At 39.6% G+C, this 23,073-nt stretch overlaps 1 protein-coding gene across 5 annotated transcripts in view; it reads right to left on the bottom strand.

Annotated features, from left to right (window-relative positions):
- EPC1 (enhancer of polycomb homolog 1) overlaps positions 1-23,073 on the bottom strand; it is a 101,700-nt gene that overhangs the window by 21,837 nt on the left and 56,790 nt on the right. For all 5 annotated transcript variants that reach the window (XR_014710567.1, XM_084621540.1, XM_084621538.1 and 2 more), the window contains exons 2-9: positions 10,136-10,295; positions 8,754-8,899; positions 8,458-8,664; positions 7,934-8,082; positions 3,902-4,061; positions 2,377-2,553; positions 2,200-2,289; positions 1,964-2,112 (exon numbers count right to left, since the gene is read on the bottom strand). Coding sequence is in view for 4 of the 5 variants with exons in the window: in XM_084621538.1 (XP_084477664.1) it covers positions 1,964-2,112; positions 2,200-2,289; positions 2,377-2,553; positions 3,902-4,061; positions 7,934-8,082; positions 8,458-8,664; positions 8,754-8,899; positions 10,136-10,295 (1,238 nt within the window). In the remaining variant the exon portion in view is untranslated. The remainder of the gene's footprint in view (positions 1-1,963; positions 2,113-2,199; positions 2,290-2,376; positions 2,554-3,901; positions 4,062-7,933; positions 8,083-8,457; positions 8,665-8,753; positions 8,900-10,135; positions 10,296-23,073) is intronic.

Raw genomic sequence — 23,073 nt, forward strand, 5'->3', positions numbered from 1 at the left:
CACAGATTCCATGAAAGTGTGATTTAGATGCTACTGAAAACATAATTAGGGTGCCTCCAGAATATAGCTGATCTGTTCTCATTAGGTGTGGGTTTCCAGGGTAAGTCAAGGAAATATCTTGGGCTTGCCAGTGGTTCCCTGTTTCAGAAACTCTGTAGAACAGCTCAGACCTGTTACCCCCCAGAGGATGATACAGCCTTCTGATAAAGATTGACACAAGCAGTATTCTTTTCAAAACACAGCACTTCTTTATTGGTGCAAATATTAAGAATCCTTAATACAATAACAATCCCCTTATTGATGTTATAAAACACAAATCCTTTATAAGCTAAAAAGCACCCCAAACCATGTTGTCTAACAGTTTGAGGCGATCCTAAGTGATGTGCCTTGCTTCACAGAGCTAGTCATCCACAGGTCGCTGAGAGCAGTTTTTAGATGTTCTTTAAAACTTATATACATAAGTTCCTTTTACAATTAAAACACATTCATACATCTTTATTAGCCCACATGTACGTACACACCCACACCCCTACTTACAATTATCGGACAGACTTATTACACTGTACTGTCTCCTGTGCATTCTGTCTCTTCTCCGTTTGCTCCAGGGACAGAACTCCCTCTGATACTGTTCTTTAGAGGGTGCTCTCTTCTTAGCTCTTAACTATCCCACTCAACTACTCCTGCTGCCCACTGACACGCTGACCTTTATACAGTTCTGTCAGAACTTTATAGACCTTCCGATACTATCCTTCCGTCAGATCTTTCTTGGATGCGTGCCAACTACCAACATTCTAAACTGTCCGTTCTATTTTTAGCCTGCAACCCTTATTTACCTCCCAGTGGTATGATCTGCTGCTATTTTTAGCATTGTTTACCACCTTTTACTGTCAATTCTATATTTAGTGCTCTGTGACCTGCAGCTTCCATCTAATGGTGACTTGTGCTTATTTAAAATGGAAGCCAGAGATCTTGGGACTTTAAGGTGGAAAAAAGTATGTTATCACTACCACAGCCATTCAGGTGCTTCCATAGCAATAAGCTAATATTGTATAAATCTGAAAGTTAAGTGAAGGTATTTGTTTTGTTGACTGAACAAACTATGACCTGACCAACTTTTTTAAAACACACTCATTTATAGAAAATGTAAAAGATATTTAAATATGTATACTCTTTAATTAGGTATGGAAAAACATATTACCTATATAAAGAAAAAGGAATACAGAAATTCTTCTAGGCCAAGATTTTCAGAAGTGGATGCCTAAAGTAATGCTCCTTAGAGTCCATAATTAGCCACCTAAGTGAATGTCCGGAGTATCTACCATTGCTCAACTACCTCACTGGCAACTGCTTTGGTACACAGCACTTTTGAAAGATGAAGTACTTAAACATGAACTTAGCTTAAGTGATTTGCCGTATCTAGGCCTTATTTGGGAGCATAACATTGAACTCCCATTTTCTGGAAGTCTCAGTCTTAAAAATTAAGATGCTAGACAATCACAAAACTGTCTGCAGATTTCAGGATTACAAGTAACATGTTAGCCCACAGCAGCAATTGTACATAGCTATATTTTAAAGGTATGTCAGACTGAACTTTCAGGACTTCAGTTTCTCAAGTAGAGGATGATCTCTGGGTTCTGGGAGAGGGGAAACCCATTTTTAAAATCTACCATTCACCAACCAATCTTCACAAATAATTTTTATACTACAACCGCCAACCTTAGCTCTGGAGTGGTAAAAGCCTTTCCCAATATCAACAGTAATGGTCTATAAACAAAGTAGTAAACAGTGTCAGGATGGCTTTTACAGACAGTGGAACAAACCAAAAGATAAAAAAAATCAGTAAGTGAAAGCATTCCATATGTGCTATCTTTTAGGGTGCCAGTGTCTTTCATTTTCACTTTTGCCCTTGTGTCAATTTTAAAATTATCCACAGCTTTTTATATCAATAATTAAGGCAGCTTACCTTCCGCCACGCCCAACCCGTCTTCGTGCAAACCCAATACACTTTTGGGGTACAGTGAGCGTGGTTAAGCAGTATCTATAGCGGACATCTCCTAATCTTCCATCTTTAGGACTACTCCATGGCCAGTTGCCAGTCTGATCTAAATGAGGCTTAAAAGAATTTGAGAGAACAATTAAAAATAAGATTTATTCTATAATGATGCTCAGTCTTATAGTTTATAAATAAGTCTCACTTACAGCATAGTACTGACAACCTGCTTTCCTACGGAAAGCAAAAGGACCATCAGGATCATTTTCTTCCTCAGCTTCGGAGGAACCAGACATAACCTTTGAAAACACAAAGGGAGCTGGTAAGTTCATGAGATAGATTTCTACTGCTCTTAGAAAAGAAGCAGTAAACTGTCGAGATCATACTTGGGAAAGAGGTTCTTCATCTGAGCTGGGGAAATCATACTGATTCAGATCTTTAGCATTAAAGACTGGCAGTGCAGCAGGACTTGTCTGTTGAGGAGTAGCAGCAGCAGATGAAGGTAAGACTTTGGGCTTTTTCTCATATTTCCTTTTGGGTCTTATAACATCAGCTTTCTCTTGCTGCAAGAAAATAAAAGTTTCTCGTTGGAGTCTGTTTTTGAAGCTTTTCTATTGCAAAATTGCCACCCTTAAGTCTTTTACTGAGTGGCCAGAGAGGTTGAAGTGTAGGAGAACTGCTGAGCTTGAATTAATATGCAAACTAGATACCATTAACTTGGGTTTGAATAGAGACTGGGAGTGGCTGGGTCATTACACATACTGAATCTATTTCCCTATGTTAAGTATCCTCACACCTTCTTGTCAACTGTCTAAATGGGCCATCTTGATTATAACTACAAAAGTTTTTTTCTCCTGCTGATAATAGCTCATCTTAACTAAATTAGCCTCTTACAGTTTGTATGGCAACTTCCACCGTCTCTGTATGTATATATATCTTCCTACTATATGTTCCATTCTATGCAGCCGACGAAGTGGGCTGTAGCCCACTAAAGCTTATGATTTACCCAATAGACCATTACATGGTGTAAACATAAATTTAACATCATGTTAAAAATTCCTGACAGGAAGTACTCTAGTTGCCTCTTTCAAGCTTTGCAGTAGTGTTGTATACATGAGGAAAAGAGATTTTGGGGGCTAAAAGTATAGATACTTGCATATAATTGCCTAATAAGATAGTCCTATTTATTATGTAAAGCAACATTGAGGAATTCAGCTGCAGCCATTAATAAATAGTGTGCTCTAGAAACTTAATTACAGTAGCAATGTATCACCAGTCTGTAAAGCTCAGACTGATTAGAACCCAACCAGAAGCATTCATCCTTTTAAGGCAGATGAAAGAAATTCCATATGGGCTACTGGATAAAGGCTCTTTCAGATAAGACTACTATGAGGTGTATTGCATTTGAAAACTGACATCAATAATGAATTTATAAAGATATCCTTCACCAAACTGTAGATTTTAAGTTATTTTTGCAGCTTACATCTTTAAAAAGTATTTTTGCCAGTTTGTAAAGTTAGTTCACAGGCAAAACTGTATGAACAGCATTAGCTGAAAATAGGGACCTAAACGATTCCTGATATAATCTTGCTAGAGTCATAAAATACAAAGACGGATTATCCAGACGCAAGTTTGACATGAGCCTCTCCCAGTCCTGAGCCATTTGCTCTATACTTGCTTTGAACTTCTTCATTTTGCTTTATTTCTTATGCAAGTAATCCTATCTTCAGTAGGACACTGACAATTTATACCAGCTGAGGATCTGCTAGTGTACTTTAATGATAAGTCTTTCATTTTGCAGAAAAGGTTTTACCTTCAAAAAGAAGCATAAATTTCTGGTATAGTCTAAAACCTTTTGTGTCCTGTTGACACAAGACAATGAATGTTTGTTTATAAGTACCACTTCTTTACCTTGTTAACTTTGAATTCCTTCAGTTCCATGGCTTCTTGATGCTTAAATGGACTGCTATTTGTAACAGGAATGATGGGGATGGCATAGGTAGGTTTCATTGGCTGCCGCTGTGCCATAACCTCAGACATGATCTCTCCACTGTAGTCACCCAAATTATACCTGAAATTAAAATTTTTTTTAGTGCTAAATTGTCAAAAACCCTGAATATTTGCATACCATTTTTAGTTTCCACAAACTGCACATGACATAGTATAACTTAGATACATTACATAGTAGTTACAATAAGAATACTACTCGCAGCTTTGGGCACTATTAAAAAGATGTATAGCTAAATCAGAAAATCCTCAGGAGGACAATAACTAACAAACAAAGACAACATTTAGACACTATTACTTCAGGAGAGAGATTAATACAATGGACTCTGCAATGCCCAGAGGAAAAGTAGGCAAGGAACCAAATGATAGCTCTCTAAAAGCTTCAGAAAAGTTGTAGAAAATGAAGAAAAAAGGGGTGGGGTAGGAAGGGAAAAAATAGAGAATTATTATTTTAGTAGGTGGATGTGTCACAAGTACTAACGACCTAAACTAAAACAAAAAAAGTAGTAAGAAGTACTTTAAACAACAAGGCAAAGGTGCCTGAGCCATAATCTCATATTACAAGCTTTCACCATGTTAGCAATGGTTGGTTCTAAAGGTCATTGCACCACGACTCCCTTTTGACAACAAAAATTACTACATGACCCCAGGAGGGAGGACTGAAGCCTGAGCCCACCTGAGTCCCACCACCCCGGGCAGGAGGTCCAAAGCCAAAGCCCTGCTGACCGTATTAAAATGGGGTCGCAACCCAGTTTGAGAACTGCTGGGCTATAGTATTCAGTATCTTAAAAGAGTAAAAAACTTATAGATATACAGATATATTTCAATTTCTGAAAGTGTCCATATAATTGGCTCAGAGTAAACATACACACATAAATTAAAGATCAATACTCCATGTCAGAAATCAACTAAAAAACCTCTACATATTGCAAAGATGATATCAGGCTATCATGAGGTGGGAGGGGTGGGATATGTCTGTTGGATAATGTGCTGATAGGAGTGCTTAATTACATACAAACAACTCCTATAGAACAGTGCATTATATCACTGGAGAAGGCTGCCAGTTCTTCTGCCCAGGTGGATTTTGGATCAGATGTTAAAGTGGTCGAGACAAAGAGGATGGTGAAAAAGGAAAGGGGTAAAACCTATAAATAATTTGTGATTCACTGCCACACCAAAAGTTTTTGATCTATGTCACTGGCATAGACATCACTTATGGCAAAGCTTAATTTCACTTAAGAAATTTAAGATACATCAAAAGAATTCCAGGTTTCCAAAATGGGGAGCTACACAATAATCAGAAAGCTACTTAAATGGAAATTAAAAGATACCCGTCACAAGGAAAAAAAGGCCTGCAAACTACATGGAGACTATTTAAATCATCATAACAGAGATTTAAACTAAATGTATGCCCCAAATAAAAGAGAAAAAGAAAACAGTACGAGAACCAAAAAATGCCACCATGGCTAAATTACACAGTAAAAAGGTACATAGAGGCAAAAAGGCATCCTTTAAAAACTGGAAATTAAATTCTAGTGAGGAGAAAGGAGCATAAACTCTAGCAAGTCAGGTGTAAAAGTATAAGCTAGGCAAAGAATTTGAAGAGAAACTAGCTAAAGATAAAAATAATTGTTGTTAGTTCTTTGTAAGTACATCAGAAGCCAGAAGCCTGTCAAACAATCAGTGGGGCCACTGGACGATGGACGAGTTGAAGGAACACTGAAGGAAACAAGGCCGCTGGGGAGAAGCTAAATGAATTCTTCATATCAGTTTTCACTGCAGAGAATGTGGGTGAGATCCCCACACCATAGCCATTCTTTTTAGGTGAAAAATCTGAGGAACTGTCCCAGATTGAGCAGGTTTTGGACTGGTTTTGAGCAGGTCTGAACTGTCCCAAAGGAGCAGGTTTTGGAACCAATGGATATATTAAACAGTAATAAGTCACCAGGACCAGATGGAATTCACCCAAGTGTTCTGAAGGAAATCAAATGTGAAATCGCAGAATTACTAACTGTGGTACGTAACCTATTGCTTAAGTCAGCCTCTGTACCAGAAGACTGAGGGGTAGCCAATGTAATACCAATATTTCAAAAAGGCTTCAGAGGCAATCCTTGCAATTTTAGGCTGGTAAGCCTAAATTCAGTACAAAGCACATTGGTTGAAACTACAGTAAAGAACAGAATTATCAGACGCAGATAAACATGATATGCTAGGGAAGAGTCAACCCAGGTTTGTGAAGGGAAATCATGCCTCAGCAATCTAATAGAGTTTTTTGAGGATATGAACAGGCATGTGGACAAGGGTGATCCAGCTGATACAGTGTACTTGGACTTTCAGAAAACCTTTGACAAGGTCCCTCCCCAAGAAGCGTTGAAGTAAATTAAGCAGTTATAGGATACGAGGAAAGGTCAATAACTGGTTAAAAGACAGGAAACAAAGGGAGAGGAATAAATAGTCAGTTTTCACAATGGGGAGAGGTAAATAATAGTGTCTCCCATGGATCTGACTGGGTCCTTGATGATTAACATATTCATACATTATCTGAATAAACGGGGACACACAGTGGAGGTGGCAAAATTTGCCGACAATACAAAATTACTCAAGATAGTTGTGTCCAAAGCCGACTGCAAAGAGCTATAAAGGGATTTGACTAAACTGGGTGACAAAATGACAGATGAAATTTCATGCTGATAAATGCAAAATAATGCCGATTGGGATTATTGTTTCTAACTATACATGCAAAATAATGGGATCTAAATTAGCTGTTACCACACAGAGGTACTAGGTTCGAGTCATTGTGGATAACTCCCTGAAAATATCTGCTCAATGTGCAATGGCAGTCAAAAAAAGCTAACAATGTTAGGAACCATTTGGAAAGGAATAAATAATATAGAAAATATCAATATCCCTATACAAGGCCGTGGTATGCCCACACCTTGAACACTGCATGCAGTTCCAGTCATCCTCTCTCAAAAGAGATATTAGAATTAGAAAAGGTACAGAGAAAGACAACAAAAATCATTAGGGCTATTAAACACCTTCCATATGAGAGAGATTAAAAAGACTGGGACTGTTCAGCTTAGAAAAGAGATGACTAAGGGGAGATATGATAGAAGTCTCTAAAAGCATGGTAGGTATGGAGAAAGGGAATAAGGAAGTGTTATTTACCCCTTCACATAACAGAAGAACTAGGTGTCACCCAGTGAAATTAACAGGCAACACGTTTAAAGCAAACATAAGGAAGTATTTCTTCACAATGCAGAGTCAACCTTTAAACTTGTTGCAACTGGCTGTTGTGAAGGCCAAAAGTATAACTGGTACAAAAAAAATTAGATAATTTCATGAAGGATAGGTCCATCAATTGCTATTAGCCTAGAGGGTCAAGGAGGCAATTCCATGTTCTGGGTATCCCTAAACCTCCAACTACCAGAAACTGGGACTGGATGACGGGGAATGGATCACAGAAAATTGCCCTGTTCTGTTCGTTCCTTCTGAAGCATCTAACTCTGGCCACTGTCAGAAGACAGAATACTGGGCCATATGGACGACCAAGGGTCTGACCCAACATGGCCATTTTTATGTTCTTAATAAATTTACCTATAATTTGTGAAGTCTCCTCTTTCTAGATTTGTGCACAGTGAAAGAAACCTGAAGCAAAACTGACAAAACAAGGGTGATTGGATGAAGACTAGACTAATTCCTTCCTGATTTGTAAATATATATTTTTATACTTAATTTTCTCTTTGTAAAACGTGAAAGCATGCTATACTATTATAAAATCATTAAACACAAAAGTTAAAAAGTAGTTTTAAAAAAGATTTACACAACTCAAAAAGATATTTTAGTATTAGTTCTGTTCTGTTCATTTTAGTATTAGTATTAGTTCTGCAAAAGTTTTCAAAAATGATTATGCAATCTTGTCTTGATGTACTCTACCTCTTTTCCATAATTTCCAGTGTTAAATGCAATAACTCCCTCTTGCTTTTTTCTCTTCTCTTTATCATCTCTAGGATAGTTACTGCACGACTCAGATCTCGACGCAACTTAAGCATCTTTTCATAAGATGCTTCATCATTCTTTCGATTCTGTGGATATAAACAAAAGAATTTTCATTTTGTTTTCATTGAAGTTTGTTTTAATTTCTATAATAAGTTTGTATCAAGCATTTTGACATGTCAAAGTACAAACAGAGAAACTTATATCTACTGCAAGTTACAAGTCACCTGCATTATTATTATTACTCGATTTTGTAGTGACCTACAAAAAAAAGACAGTTACACTCTTGGGATACACACTTCTGTAGTTAAACTGTATATTATTTCAATTGAGTGGTGCCATTAGCAAGCAAATAGTGTTTCCCTCCCCCCCCCCATTTCTTTTCAAGATTCAGTATTCAAAGTTAAGTTGACTTAGTAATGCTTCAATACAGTAAGAATGTGCCAGATTTTATATCTACTCACTTTTCGAGTCTGCATCTTTTCTGTTCGCCTTCTAAAAGCAACATAAGGATCATTTGTGCTGGAACCATCTCGCTTCTCTTGTTTTACTGCTGGGATAAGAGAGGGACCTCGACAGTTTTTCCTCTTTTTAATCCAGTACTCATACACTTCTCTAATTAATTCATCATCTTCCTTCAGAAGCAGTTTGGCCTCCTGCAGGCTGACTGGCTAAATGTAAAACCCAATGTGTTACAAGAAATAGCAGCACATGAAAGGTTGTTTTTTTTAAAATTTTTTTATCTGAAATAACGTTGTACCTGCTGACCACTGCCCTTTTCTAGCCTGTCTATCATCTCCTCAAACTGCAAAGGAGAGATGTCCATTCTTTTCTTCAATTTATTCACAAAGGCCTCATCTTCTGAATCCAAGTCATAATCCGGCTGTTCAGCATCCAAACTAAAAGCTAAACAATACAGTGAATGTTAACATGGAAGTACCATGGAAGTATTTTGTTGCAACAAAAACAACAAAAGTGTCTGGGATTGTAACAACTTGATACTTTTATTAAAAACAGATATAAAAGTACAGTGAACAAGAATAAAAAGAGAATAAAATTAACAGAAGCAATGACACAATGCAAGCAGACATTAACTGACATTAACTAAATATAATATCTAAGCATTCAACTGCTTATCATTTTACTATCCAGTATACTTCCTATAGTCCAATCTAAGAATCTGGAGTGACATCCTGGCCCTATTGAAGTCAGTTTTTTGTTTTTACTTCCAGGAAGCCAGAATTTCACCCCAACTATATGTGGTATTTCAACAAAAAGCTTCACTGATGACTACATTGACATCACCCAAGTTCCCCTCATCAGTAACCTTAATATCTTAAATGAAAAACAAAAACAAAAATAAATAAAAAATAGGTTCATCTGGCATGATCTTTAACCAATCATTGAATCTACTCTTTATGATAATTTAACTTTACATACAGGAAACATTTTGAAGACTGCTTTTTGTTCACAGGGCAGTCAGCTTAAGAACGTCAGTTGACCTATACTATCAGGAGAGAGCATGAGGAAATAAAATGATCATGGAAGTAGTCAGTACTCTCAAGAAAGAGGATGGTAAATCAATCCCAATCTTTTATCCAGAAATAAACTGGGAGTCTATTCAGTTTATGGGGCACAGGTATGTTCAAGATATTGCTAATTAAAGCATATCGCCCGAAGTAAAGTAATGACTGTGGTGAGGTCCACATCCAAAAGGAACAGCTGAAATCTCTTAGCCAGATAAAAATGAAAACAAGCAACAGCACCCAAGTGGGCCACCAAGTCCTCTAGAAGCAGCTGAAGAATTCTAGAATGTATCTTGAGGTGAACATACTCCATCTAATTGAAGAGAATGGCGAACCGCAGCCACTGGGAGCTGCGGGGGGCTGTGCTCACGGACAGTCGGGTCAACATCCGCAAAATGTCTCGTGGCCCGCTACCTGCTTATCCTGATGGGCTGTGTGTGGCCTGCAGATCACCCACCACTGGTTTACATCTTAAGATGCTGCACAAACATTAATCTTCGAAAGGAAGTTTCAACAGTAGTTCAATAGGTTTTTAAAGAAATTCCTTTAAATGATCAGTTTAAAGAACATTTTGGATATAGGCTTTCACATACAGTTTAAAAATATTTATACTTACGCTGTATATGAATGAGCTGCTTTGGCATCCTAAATTCCCCAGGATATATAGATTCATAGTAAGCGATATTACTTTCTGCCTCTGGGACCGGTATAACCATATTATCCCTCTTCTCTCCATATACCTGTTGTGCCGAGATAGCTCGCTGAAGATGATGTTCCTACAAATAAAAAAAAAGAAAAAAAGAAAAGGGATTTGAAAATTGACATTCTATTGAGACATCTGGTGTGATGAGTTCACCTTACTTTCCTAGCCCATTTTTAAAAACATAAAACATTAGTTTCTGTTGATTTCTGTATTTACATCACAAAGAAAAGACAAGACATGATAAATTAACACTACATTTTAGTGGAGATGTTCCAAGTAACGTAACAAGGATACACCAAGATGACTTCCAGTAGGTGGAGCTCACACAACACACACACACACCCCCCTGACTACTGGAAAGCTGTAGAGTTCTCTTCTGTACAGAGGCAGCTATTTAGAAATAGCAAAAAATCCACCAACCAAAATCCCTTATGGGTATAAGCAACACTATTTTGTATCTAAGGAAATATTATGGACTATTCAATGACATGTTATTTGCATGTCAAGCTAAATACAAATACTTGAAGTATAAAAGGATAGAATCATAGAATGTAGGCTTGAAGAGTCCTTGAGGGGTCATCTAGGCCATGCCCTCATGATGAAGCAGGATCAAATATATATACACACACTCCCAAATATATATCCCTGACAGCTGTTTGTCTAATTTGTTCTTAGAAACCTATTATAACAGGCATTTTACAACCTTCATTGGAAGGAAGTCTATTCCAGTGTTTAACTACCCTTATAGTTAGAAAGTTCTTCCTAATATCTAATCTAAGTCTCCCTTGCTGCAGATTAAGCCAACTACTTCTTGTCCTACCTCCAATGGACATGAAGAACAAATGATCCCCATCCTCTTTATAAATAGACCTTAACACAATATTTGAAGACTGTTATCAGTCTTCTTCTCTCTAAAAGACTAAACATGTCCAGTTTTTTTATTTTTATTTTTTTTAAAACCTCTCTTCATAGGTCAGTCAGGCTTTTAAAACATTTTATCATTTTTGTTGCTCTCTTCTGGGCTCTTTATTTTGTCCACATCTTTCTTAAAGTGTGGTATCCAAAACTGGACACAATACTCCAGGTGATGTCTCAACAATACCAAGTACAGCGGGATACTCTAAGGCAGTAGTCCCCAAACTTTAAGTCATGCCCCACTTACCCCACATGCCGCCCCCTCTCCCCCTGGAAACTGTGGTTGGGAGCTACGGTCAGGAGTGGAGCTGTGGCTGGGGCCAGGGCCAAGAGCCGTGACTGGGAGTGGGAGCAGAGTCTGGGAGCAGAGGTTGGGGGCAGAGCTGGATGGCGCTCCCTCCCATAAGGGCCGGCCCGTGCCCTGCTGCGCCCCCCCCCCCAAACTTTCCTCCATGCCCCTCTACAGGGGGTGCACTGCGCAGTTTGGGGACCACTAATCTAAGACTTGTTAGAGGTAGATACTGTGGCAAGCAAACAGTCAGGGCTTCACACTACCACCCTGGGTTTTAGCTTCTCTAATTTTTTGTCACTGTCCATTTTTTATTAGATATATTATTCCTGGGGGAATTCTGTGCCAAAAAACTAAGTGCCAAAAAACCTAAACATTATGGACACAATATTTTAAAATTTTGCATATTTTGTCAAGACAACACCATATAATCACTCCACTTTCAGTTAGTTTGGTAATTTATTTTAAAATACCTGTCAGCAAGCATGTCTTAACAATACAGCTAATAAAAAAAGATTCAGGAAATGGTTTTTGGCAAATAGATTACTTACTAGGCATATTAATACAGAACTCTGATTAATAATTCATTTAAGTTACAATACAGAACTGTATTTCCCACACCCCTCAGAAGCAGTGCAAAGATTTGGGGGAGTCAGAGGTAACAGAGGAGCTGAGGGAGAGGGAAGTAATTGCTGGGAAAGAACCTGGGTGTGAATTTGGAGGGTTGTTGGGTAGGATGGGACAAGTATGGAACAGGTTTTTTTGGAGGGGGCGGGGTTCCCCCATTCAGACCCTGGCTGACCCCTAGTCTCTCCCACTCAGTCAGGCACATCTGCCCCTGTCCCCATGTCTCCACTAAGGCACGTCCCTGTCCCTGTGTGGCCCTGCACTCCTTCCCCTGTGCCTCCACTCCCATTCAGCCCCTACCCCAGCCTGTCACCCCCCACTAACTGTTATGAGCCCTGTCTCACCCCCCAGCAGCGCCATACTGTCTGTTTCCCTATATCCCCAGTCTCCTGACCTGGCACGACAGGCACTGTGAAGAAGGCGCTACAGGCTCTCTCCCCCCCAGCTGGCCAGAAGTGGCTGCTCTGTTCTAGTGCCACAGCGCTCTCTGGTGGGCAAAAGGGGAACTATAGCGACTTTCCAGCAGAAGTTATTTTCTGCAACAAAATTAAAAATATGCATGGCATGTGAATTCTGCACACGTGCAGTGGTGCAAAACTGCAAAATTCCTCCAGGAGCAGACACTATATGAGGCTTACAACCTCTGATCATTGAAAAAATAAAGAATTGTGCATGATTTTGTGAAAAAGTCGTTATTTCTGATACAAATCCTCAAACTATATATTGCAGTTTTTTTTATTTTGGGTGAGAAAACCTGGATTTGTGCTGGAAATGGCCCACCTGATGATCACTTTAGATAAGCTATTACCAGCAGGACAGTGGGGTGGGAGGAGGTATTTTTTCATATTCTCTGTGTATAAATAAAGTCTGCTGCAGTTTCCACGGCATGCATCCGATGAAGTGAGCTGTAGCTCACGAAAGCTCATGCTCAAATAAATTGGTTAGTCTCTAAGGTGCCACAAGTACTCCTTTTCTAGTAAGTATTGAGGACTATGGTCTGTTTCCCATTGGTACTATACAGTGTGGGTAGCAGCGCAACTTTTAAGAAATCTGTCAATTTTTACATTGCTGTAGCATAGTTGGGGACAGCTAGGAGTAACAGCAAAGCCTGCATGATAGGTAAACAAGATCCTTTTTATTGAAATGAAAACAAACTAAGCCATCAAGATGCATACATTACTTACTGAGCAACTATGTGGTGTTATTACCCTCACTAGTTTAAACTTACATGGTTTTTAGCACCCTTTTGTATTATATTTCTTTTCTGGTTTGCTTGGAGCTCTACTTTCGAGTTTCCACCTCGAGTTTAATGTTATTTATATTATGGTAGCACAGATGCTGCACACACAGTCATAATCTGAAGAGCACCCATAGAATCATAGAATATCAGGGTTGGAAGGGACCTCAGGAGGTCATCTAGTCCAACCCCCTGCTCAAAGCAGGGCCAATCCCCAATTAAATCATCCCAGCCAGGGCTTTGTCAAGCCTGACCTTAAAAACTTCTAAGGAAGGAGATTCTACCACCTCCCTAGGTAACGCATTCCAGTGTTTCACCACCCTCCTAGTGAAAAAGTTTTTCCTAATATCCAAACTAAACCTCCCCCACTGCAACTTGAGACCACTACTCCTTGTCCTGTCCTCTTCTACCACTGAGAATAGTCTAGAACCATCCTCTCTGGAACCACCTCTCAGGTAGTTGAAAGAGCTATCAAATCCTCCCTCATTCTTCTCTTCTGCAGACTAAACAATCCCAGTTCCCTCAGCCTCTCCTCATAACTCATGTGTTCCAGACCCCTAATCATTTTTGTTGCCCTCCGCTGGACTCTCCCCAATTTATCCACATCCTTCTTGTAGTGTGGGGCCCAAAACTGGACACAGTACTCCAAATGAGGCCTCACCAATGTTGAATAGAGGGGGACGATGACATCCCTCGATCTGCTCGCTATGCCCCTACTTATACATCCCAAAATGCCATTGGCCTTCTTGGCAACAAGGGCACACTGCTGACTCATATCCATAGTCACCATTTCTGTACTGTAGAATCTGCCCTTAGATGACCTCATAATAAAGTACAGAAAAACTGAGTGAAAGAGTTCTGTTCTATAGATTTGCACCAGTTTAATTAGTTAGTTTTGATCTGTTCCTCCAACTGAGCTGTAGACTGGTATTTTATTTAACAATGCAGGGTTTCTTGGCCTCTTAATTTTAGGTAAAGTTGCTTGCTTCACTGGTAAAGAGGTTACAGTTGAGAGACCCAGGAGTGATACATGGTAAGGGGTTATACTTGTAATTAGATTCATTTTTTGATCCTCTAGTGCAGTGGTCTCTAAACTGGGATGCATCTCAGGGGGTGCGCGGCAGCAGGAGCGCCCAACGGCACTCTGCTGTTTTTTTCCTTCGGCGGCAGCGCGTCCATGGCTGGTGTTCCCCTCCGGACAACTTACCGCAGGCGGGCCACCAGTCTTCTTCCGTAGAGACCACTGCTCTAGTGCTTTGTAACAGAGAGACCTATGCTGTTTTGGCAGAGAGGGCACCAAAACTTTAGAGTTCTTTTCTGTATGTTGATTAGGTCTGCTCTAATCATTGTTGCTGAGTACTTGTCTAATAAATAGTAATTAGTGGAAGTGGAGGGGAAATGGTTTCCACTGGAATTTTGTCTCAACTGTTATCATGGTAGCTAAAGATGGCACTAGAATACATTCCCATGCAGCAGAATAGGTGGAATTATACTATAAAATAGATTAGTGGTTTTATCAGAAAGTGGTAGTTATTTAATTGTTCCTTATTGCATGCAAGAGTCTAGATGTGATTTTTATAGCTATACACGGCTTCATGGTACATTTATTATGATGCCCAGGAACATATTATTTAAGAATTTTTTTGTTAAAGAAAAAAAAAAGAAAAAAGTTTTGATTGTTCCCAGGCTGCTCTGTAGAACCTATTTTATAGTACATTTCTAGCAAGTGGAAATTCTTTTGAATAAATATATTAAGAGGCAATAGTATAACCAGATCAGCAGCAGGTATCAGGTATTTAGTGGAAATCCTGGGTTTTGCTACTGATGTACATACTGACAAGGACTGGGCTGAGATTGCATTCCTGTTTTACTTCCTCTTGCATGAAGGTCTCCATATGCATGTCTATCTTTATCCTAGAGTTGATTGATTGATACACAGATGTAGCTGTGTCCTATGTTTTCCCACCAATTTTGTAGAAAGTTAAGTTCCAGTTGTGCCAGCTTGGAGTTGAAGCTTTAAAAGCTTCAAAAAGCATACAAACATCTTGCTTGTGGTTATTTGAGTCTGCAGGATAAAACTGGTCACTGTTGCATTCTCAGAAGGATCCATTTTGTCTTGTGCATTTTGGTTTACCTATCAGCTATGTGTATTTTTTTTAAAAATCAAATTGATTTAAATCATGATTTAAATCACTAGACAGGAAGACTATTTAATCATGGTTTTCTACATAAATGTTCATTCTTGTTGGTTGTTGTAACCTTAATACATATTCTTCACAACTCAGATAGATGTAGGTTTCATTTTTAGAAGGTACACACTATACATTTTTAAACAATGATTTATTTTGAAAACTTTTCAGTTAGTTTTAAAAATATATCAGAAAATGAATGGTTGGTTATTTCATTTACCAAAGGTAATTGAAGCAGATATTTATGAAGTCATTGGGAGGTGAACTATCTCCAATTCATCAGGTTAATCATTAATATTTGGAGGATTTTCTTGCCATGTGGTATTAGGAGGAGACCACCACCAGACAGACATTTAAATTGTTTTATTTAACTAAAAAACAACAACATTATGTATTCTAGATTTTCTTCTTCAAAGAGCAAACATATAATATTTTAACAAAACAAGCATGTCCCTCACTTGTCGCATTTATCTCCAGACTTCTTCTTCTTGTCCAGATCTATTCCGGCCCCAACAATCTTCTATTCATTTAGCTTTTTGAAACTGCACTTTTAGAGAGAGGTAAGGGATTCACCGTGTACACAAATTTGCAGAGGGACAATAGAGTTGAGGTCTGTTATTTCTCACCTCTATATATTTATTTAAAAACATTTTTGCTGTTAACAAGCATGTTACCTCTGGGGAGACAAATCCAGTTTGAAAACTGCAAAACTAAGCATCTCTGATGGTATCTTCTAGATTGTGCACTGAGTCCCATTGGGTAGATAGAAAGATTAACCTAAATAATCTATACAGAAGCCTGTGAAACCCCATAGAATTGGGTCCCTAATCCATGAACTATTGGAACTCATTTACAAAACTTTTCTTAAACATTACATGAATATATTGTCTCATACTATAGAATTGGAATTTATAATCCCTATTCCATGATGAGATACATTTGAGCTATAATTTATCTTTAGATGGATTTTTTTGATAAAATGCTTTGAGGGAAAAAACCTGATTTAAATAAATAAAAATATCTGATTTATTTTTAAAATCATTGATTTTTATCCACCCTGATTAAAATTATTTGGGTTGGAAACATTTGTATTTGTATTCTGACATAGATATATTAGTTTAATGAATATCCATTGAAAAAACAATTAAACTTGCTCCTATACCATCATGAAGATTTAATCCACTAATCAGTTTAGTGAAAATGATCATTCAAAGCCTGTCCTTTGAATCTGGTCCCTCCACCAAAATGGTACAAAGCTTCAACTCTGGAAATCTCTCTCTCTCTCTAAAGTTGGTTTCCCCCAAAATGATGGTTCATACACTGAGTTCTTCTGTACAGGAATTCTTGAACTGCATATCCTGTCCACTAGTTTCCTCATTCAACTTTAATTCCAGTCCTCATTTTCAAATATGTTCTCTGCCCTGATGATTTCCGATAGCTCTACTTTGAAAATTCTGACACCGCTACATTTTTAAAACAATAAAAAAATATTTATGCTAACTGGTTAACATTACTCTTATCAGATATTCATTAAGGATGAGCTTTTTTTGAAACATGAAAAGCACTGGCCTAATTCTGTATCCACTGAAGTCAATGGCTCCTGTTGATTAATTTTATGAGAAGTTAGGTCAGTGTGCTTTTGACAATCCCATTCTAAATCTAAAGTTTTAGTTTTTTGAATTTTCTAGACATGTAAAGAATATATTTAAACACAGAAGGGTAGATGTCTGATGGTACTACGTTCCAACCACACTAGTAAACAGTAAGACCTCTACACACAAAAAGTCATGCCTCAGGTCTCAAGCACAGATTGTGAAAAAATGTTAAAGAGTTTGGCCCTGTCCACAATAAACAATGTGTTCAAAAGTAGTTTTAGAGATAATCCATGGTTTTCAAGTATGACAGTCTACTCTACAGAGTGGGCTTTAGCCTGTACTCACACCCACAGACAGACCACACACCGACACTCCTTCCTTAGATTGGGATAAGAGACTAAATGAGTTTGTGCACTGTTCTATCAGAAACTGGGATTGACTGTTATGTATTTCCCCTTCAACCAACAAACTGCCAAAAAGTTACAAGATACCTTATAAAAGTTAATCATACAAGAAAAGAATGCAAAATTACATTTACAAAAATTAAATACAAATACAAGTCTTATGACTGAGGCTCAAAGTCTTCTTAAAAAGACTTGTGAACGATTGAAAGAAGAAACCACACTAATAGCTTGTAATGCCTAGACGCGTAACTCAGGAAGCGAAAGCCATAATTAGACTACACTCCATTCAACAAAATCTTCCAAAAACCCCCAAAATGTACACGTAAATTTCAGCGCTCAGATCATTAGCTTGAGCCTGGAATCACGAGTAAATTCCGTACAAATTTCTCCACTCATGTCTGCCAATGCATCTCAAATTTTGACTTGTAACAACCTTGCAAGTACACAATTCATCACAATCATCAGTCTGGACTGATTTTGTAAAGTGAAGAAATGGGCAGGGGAAGGAAGGGAGGGAGAGGGGGAAAGAGCCTCATCTCATTTATTCACTGATACATGTACCCATCACTATCACTGGGCCTTAACTAATATGGCAAACTAACATGGAAACTTGACTGTGTTAACGTTTTCAAAGCATCCAAAGTCCCACTGAAATCCAGTGGGACTTGTGCTTGTAAGTCATTTGACCTGGGATGGCATTTTGGAAAGTGCTTACTGTCACCACTGGAAAACTCATCCAATATAATATTACATGCCTCACCTGGGAGAAGAGACTGGTCTTAAGGCCAACAGATTTTGTCAAACTAGTGGTAAGATAGAATTTTAGAGCTGGAGGGTCCTTCATGATAATGCCCTACCACCAGTCCACAAATGTTAAATCAAAAGGTATCATTAGCTCCAGTACCTCAACTGACCTCCAATGCTGGGATGCCCTCTCAGATAGCCATGGCCAAACACACACAGGGCTTTTTAGATTCAAGTCAAGCACACTGGTTTGTTTTCACAAGCAAACAGGAAACCAGTGCAATTTCTTGACAATTCATTTAACTTGTTCCATTTGGCTCAAACTAAGCAAATAGAGAGATTAAAGCTAGTGCAGAATTAGTTTCTCAATGGTCTTGAAGGCTAGCTGTGCACAGAGCACATTGTGCAGATCGGATCACTGCAAAAACCTTGATAACTCTGGAAAACTATTAGGACCTTGTTAAAGATTTGAAGTCCAGTTTCCAGAAATAAAAAACACACTACTACATCTTCAGCTTTCTGAGAAAGAACAGACTTTGAAAAGTCATTTGGCAGGTGTATTTAGTAGTAAAATTTTATATTTTTATACGTTCCTATAAAAGGTACTTTGTATATCTACATTAAGCATACATCTGTTGAAGTTTCAAGACATCTGCTCAAAGTAGTTCGAATTTACTATTCACTAATAGAAAAATTAATAGATCATAATTATTCAGTAATTATCATTACTTACAGCTTCAACAAAGAATGAAAAAAGGTGAGAAAACAAGGAGCAACAAAAAATACTTATACAGCAGTTATAGTAAAATGGACATTATGGTCTGATGTACTGAACAAAGGTATGAGAAACTTATTTTAATTCTGGTTAGGGCACTGATGTGACTGCACAAGCTAAAACCTTTTTGTAGCTGTTTCCACATCTGCAAAAAGGGGGATTTATACTTACTTCACAAAGAATTGTGAAGTAGTAATATTTGTACAGTGCTTTGAAAACACAAAATACCATTACTACAGATTATTAGCATTACTCTACTCAAAATGCAGAAGAAAGTGTGTTACGACTGGATCAAATCAGCCTTTGTGTAAGCAGACTTGTCTTCAATGACCAAGAATCTCCCCTCCATTAACACCTGACTACATAGAATTTGGTTAAAATCCAACTGCTGGATTTCTAAGTTATAGGTTATCAGTCTAAATAATGTAAATGTAGTCCCAATTAAATTTACTATTTATTATTAATTTGATAGTTATTTGTATTGCAGTAGCTCCAAACAACCTCAGCCAGAATCGGGTAACAACAGCACAAAGCCCTGAATAAATTTTACTCCTGGGGCAATTCTGCAACATTGCCTAGCACAGAATTAACGTGTCCCCCCATACCAGGCAGAATAATTGATTCTGATGGGGGAGGCAAGGGGAAGCTGCAATTACATCATAGAATATCAGGGTTGGAAGGGACCTCAGGGGGTCATCTAGTCCAACCCCCTGCTCAAAGCAGGACCAATCCCCAATTAAATCATCCCAGCCAGGGCTTTGTCAAGCTTGACCTTAAGAACTTCTAAGGAAGGAGATTCCACCACCTTCCTAGGTAACACATTCCAGTGTTTCACCACCCTCCTACTGAAAAAGTTTTTCCTAATATCCAACCTAAACCTCCCCCACTGCAACTTGAGACCATTACTCCTTGTTCTGTCATCTGCTACCACTGAGAACAGTCTAGATCCATCCTCTTTGGAACCCTTTCAGGTAGTTGAAAGCAGCTATCAAATCCCCCCTCATTCTTCTCTTCCGCAGGCTAAACAATCCCAGTTCCCTCAGCCTCTCCTCATAACTCATGTGTTCCAGTCCCCTAATCATTTTTGTTACCCTCCGCTGGACATTTTCCAATTTTTCCACATCCTTCTTGTAGTGTGGGGCCCAAAACTAGACACAGTACTCCAGATGAGGCCTCACCAATGTCGAATAGAGGGGAATGATCATGTCCCTCGATTTGCTGGCAATGCCCCTACTTATACAGCCCAAAATGCCATTAGCCTTCTTGGCAACAAGGGCACACTGCTGACTCATATCCAGCTTCTCGTCCACTGTCACCCCTAGGTCCTTTTCCGCAGAACTGCTGCCTAGCCATTCGGTCCCTAGTCTGTAGCTGTGCATTGGGTTCTTCCGTCTTAAGTGCAGGACCCTGCGCTTATCCTTATTGAACCTCATCAGATTTCTTTTGGCCCAATCCTCCAATTTGTCTAGGTCCCTCTGTATCCTATCCCTGCCCTCCAGCGTGATCTACCACTCCTCCCAGTTTAGTATCATCCGCAAATTTGCTGAGAGTGCAATCCACACCATCCTCCAGATCATTTATGAAGATATTGAACAAAACCGGCCCCAGGACCGACCCCTGGGGCACTCCACTTGACACCGGCTGCCAACTAGACATGGAGACATTGATCACTACCCGTTGAGCCCGACAATCTAGCCAACTTTCTACCCACCTTATAGTGCATTCATCCAGCCCATACTTCTTTAACTTGCTGACAAGAATACTGTGGGAGACCGTGTCAAAAGCTTTGCTAAAGTCAAGAAACAATACATCCACTGCTTTCCCTTCATCCACAGAACCAGTAATCTCATCATAGAAGGCGATTAGATTAGTCAGGCATGACCTTCCCTTGGTGAATCAATGCTGACTGTTCCTGATCACTTTCCTCTCATGTAAGTGCTTCAGGATTGATTCCTTGAGGACCTGCTGCATGATTTTTCCTGGGACTGAGGTGAGGCTGACTGGCCTGTAGTTCCCAGGATCCTCCTTCTTCCCTTTTTTAAAGATTGGCACTACATTAGCCTTTTTCCTGTCGTCCAGGACTTCCCCCTATCGCCATGAGTTTTCAAAGATAATGGCCAGTGGCTCTGCAATCACATCCTCCAACTCCTTTAGCACTCTTGGATGCAGCGCATCCGGCCCCATAGACTCGTGCTCGTCCAGCTTTTCTAAATAGCTTTTGACCACCAGGGGTGGATGTGGCACCAGAAGAGAGGGCAGCCAGCTCATGGCAAGAGCAGCCAGCCAAGGAGAGGGAGTGGGCAGAGACTACCTTCCTCACAGCATCCTGCCCATAACGTCAGATGAGGAGGCATGGGATGGGGGGTGTGTGTGTGTGGGAAGGATGGACAGAGGGGCACAGGAGGTAATGGGGTGACAGCACTGAGCCAGGGACTGAATGGGAGTGGAGGTAGAGGGAACATGGGGACAGGGATAGCTTATATCTGGCTGAATGGGAGAGGCTAGAGGTCAGCCAGGGCCTGCACGGGAGTGGCTCCACAAATCCGCAATAATTTCCCCTCCAAAAAAAAACAACAAACAAAACAAAACAAAACCTATTCCATCCTTCTCCCACCCACACCCAACAAACCTACAGATTCACTCCCAGTTTCCTTCCCAACAATTACTTCCCTCTTCCTCAACTCCTCCATTACCAGACTCCCCCAAGCCTTTGCACTGCTTCTGAGGGGTGTGGGAAATACGGTTCTGTACTGTCGTTTAAATTACTCAAAGTTCTGTATTAATATGCCTAGAAAGGAATCTATTTGTCAAAAACATTTCCTGAATCCTTTTTTGTTGTCTGTACTGTTGCAGACATACTTGCCGACAGGTATTTTTAAATAAAATTACCAAAATAATTGAAACTGTTATGGTGATATGGACCCTGCCCTGAAGAGCTAATTTTTAAAAACCCAAAGAGACAGAACATACAAGCACTAGTAATCAGGATAATGCCAGGCATGCTCCTTGTTAGTTCTTAATTTCTACATATACACACACTTTTGTCACACAGTTGTCCCAACTATTATTATACAGCTGAACAACGATTAACTTTTTATAAAGTTAAAGTTCTCCTCTATTTCAAAGCTTAACCGAAACAGCAGCCACCAGTCTCATTTTAAAGGCTTTCATTATGCTTCTCTCTCTGCAGAAGTGACCAGCAGCAACCAGAACACAAGCAGCAACCAGAGGGAGTTTCTCTTGCCTCCTGAGAAATCAGACCCTGGGAATTTGTGGGAACACCTGCCCTACATCACTGTCCTAGGTGCTGGTGAGGTTGTGTTACTAGAGCCCAGCTCCACAGTGGGGCAAGTGACCTGCCCAGCCCACACCCTGCTCCTGCTGCTTGCCTCCCAGGAAGGAGTGGGAATTCCAGCCAATAGGCCATTGTGGTGTTGGTACCTAAATCTGAGCTCCCGGGATGGGGTGGGAGGCAGAAGATGAGTGGGTATAGCCCAGTCCGGCTCCTTCCCCCTACCATCAGTGCTGCTTGGACTGCTCCTGGAAGTCTCTTGCCTCCTGGGAGGCCTGGTTCCATACTCTGAAGACTCAGGCCTGGTCTACACCTAAGACCCTAGGTGGGCCTAGCTACATCACTCAGGGGTGTGAAAAATTCACACCCGAGACACGTAGTTAAACCGACCTAAGCCCTGTATGGACCATGTCTACACTACAAACTTTGGTCGACGCAAGTTACTTTGGCATAAAGTTGTCAACATTAGCATATTGTTTGTGCGCATGCATATTTGGCTCGTTGTGTCAGCAGTGCACGTACCCACCAGGAGTGCTTGTATCAATGCAGTGAAGTTTTCCATGGGTAGGCATCCCAGTGTGCAATCCGCCATCATCCAGCGCACTGTCTTTTGAGAAGTTTTGGCAATGCACACAGGGGTGACTGGGAGCAAGGGGTCCACTTACCAGTGTGCAACTGTCTCCATCCAATAATGTCATCTACCCCATAATTTTCATGCCTTCTTTCAAAATCCCATAAGCCCACTTGGCCTTCCTTGTTGACCAACATCTCTTGACAGAAGTAC

Source organism: Lepidochelys olivacea (genome assembly GCF_965140295.1).
Source record: "Lepidochelys olivacea isolate rLepOli2 genome assembly, chromosome: 2".
NCBI lineage: Eukaryota > Metazoa > Chordata > Testudines > Cheloniidae > Lepidochelys > Lepidochelys olivacea.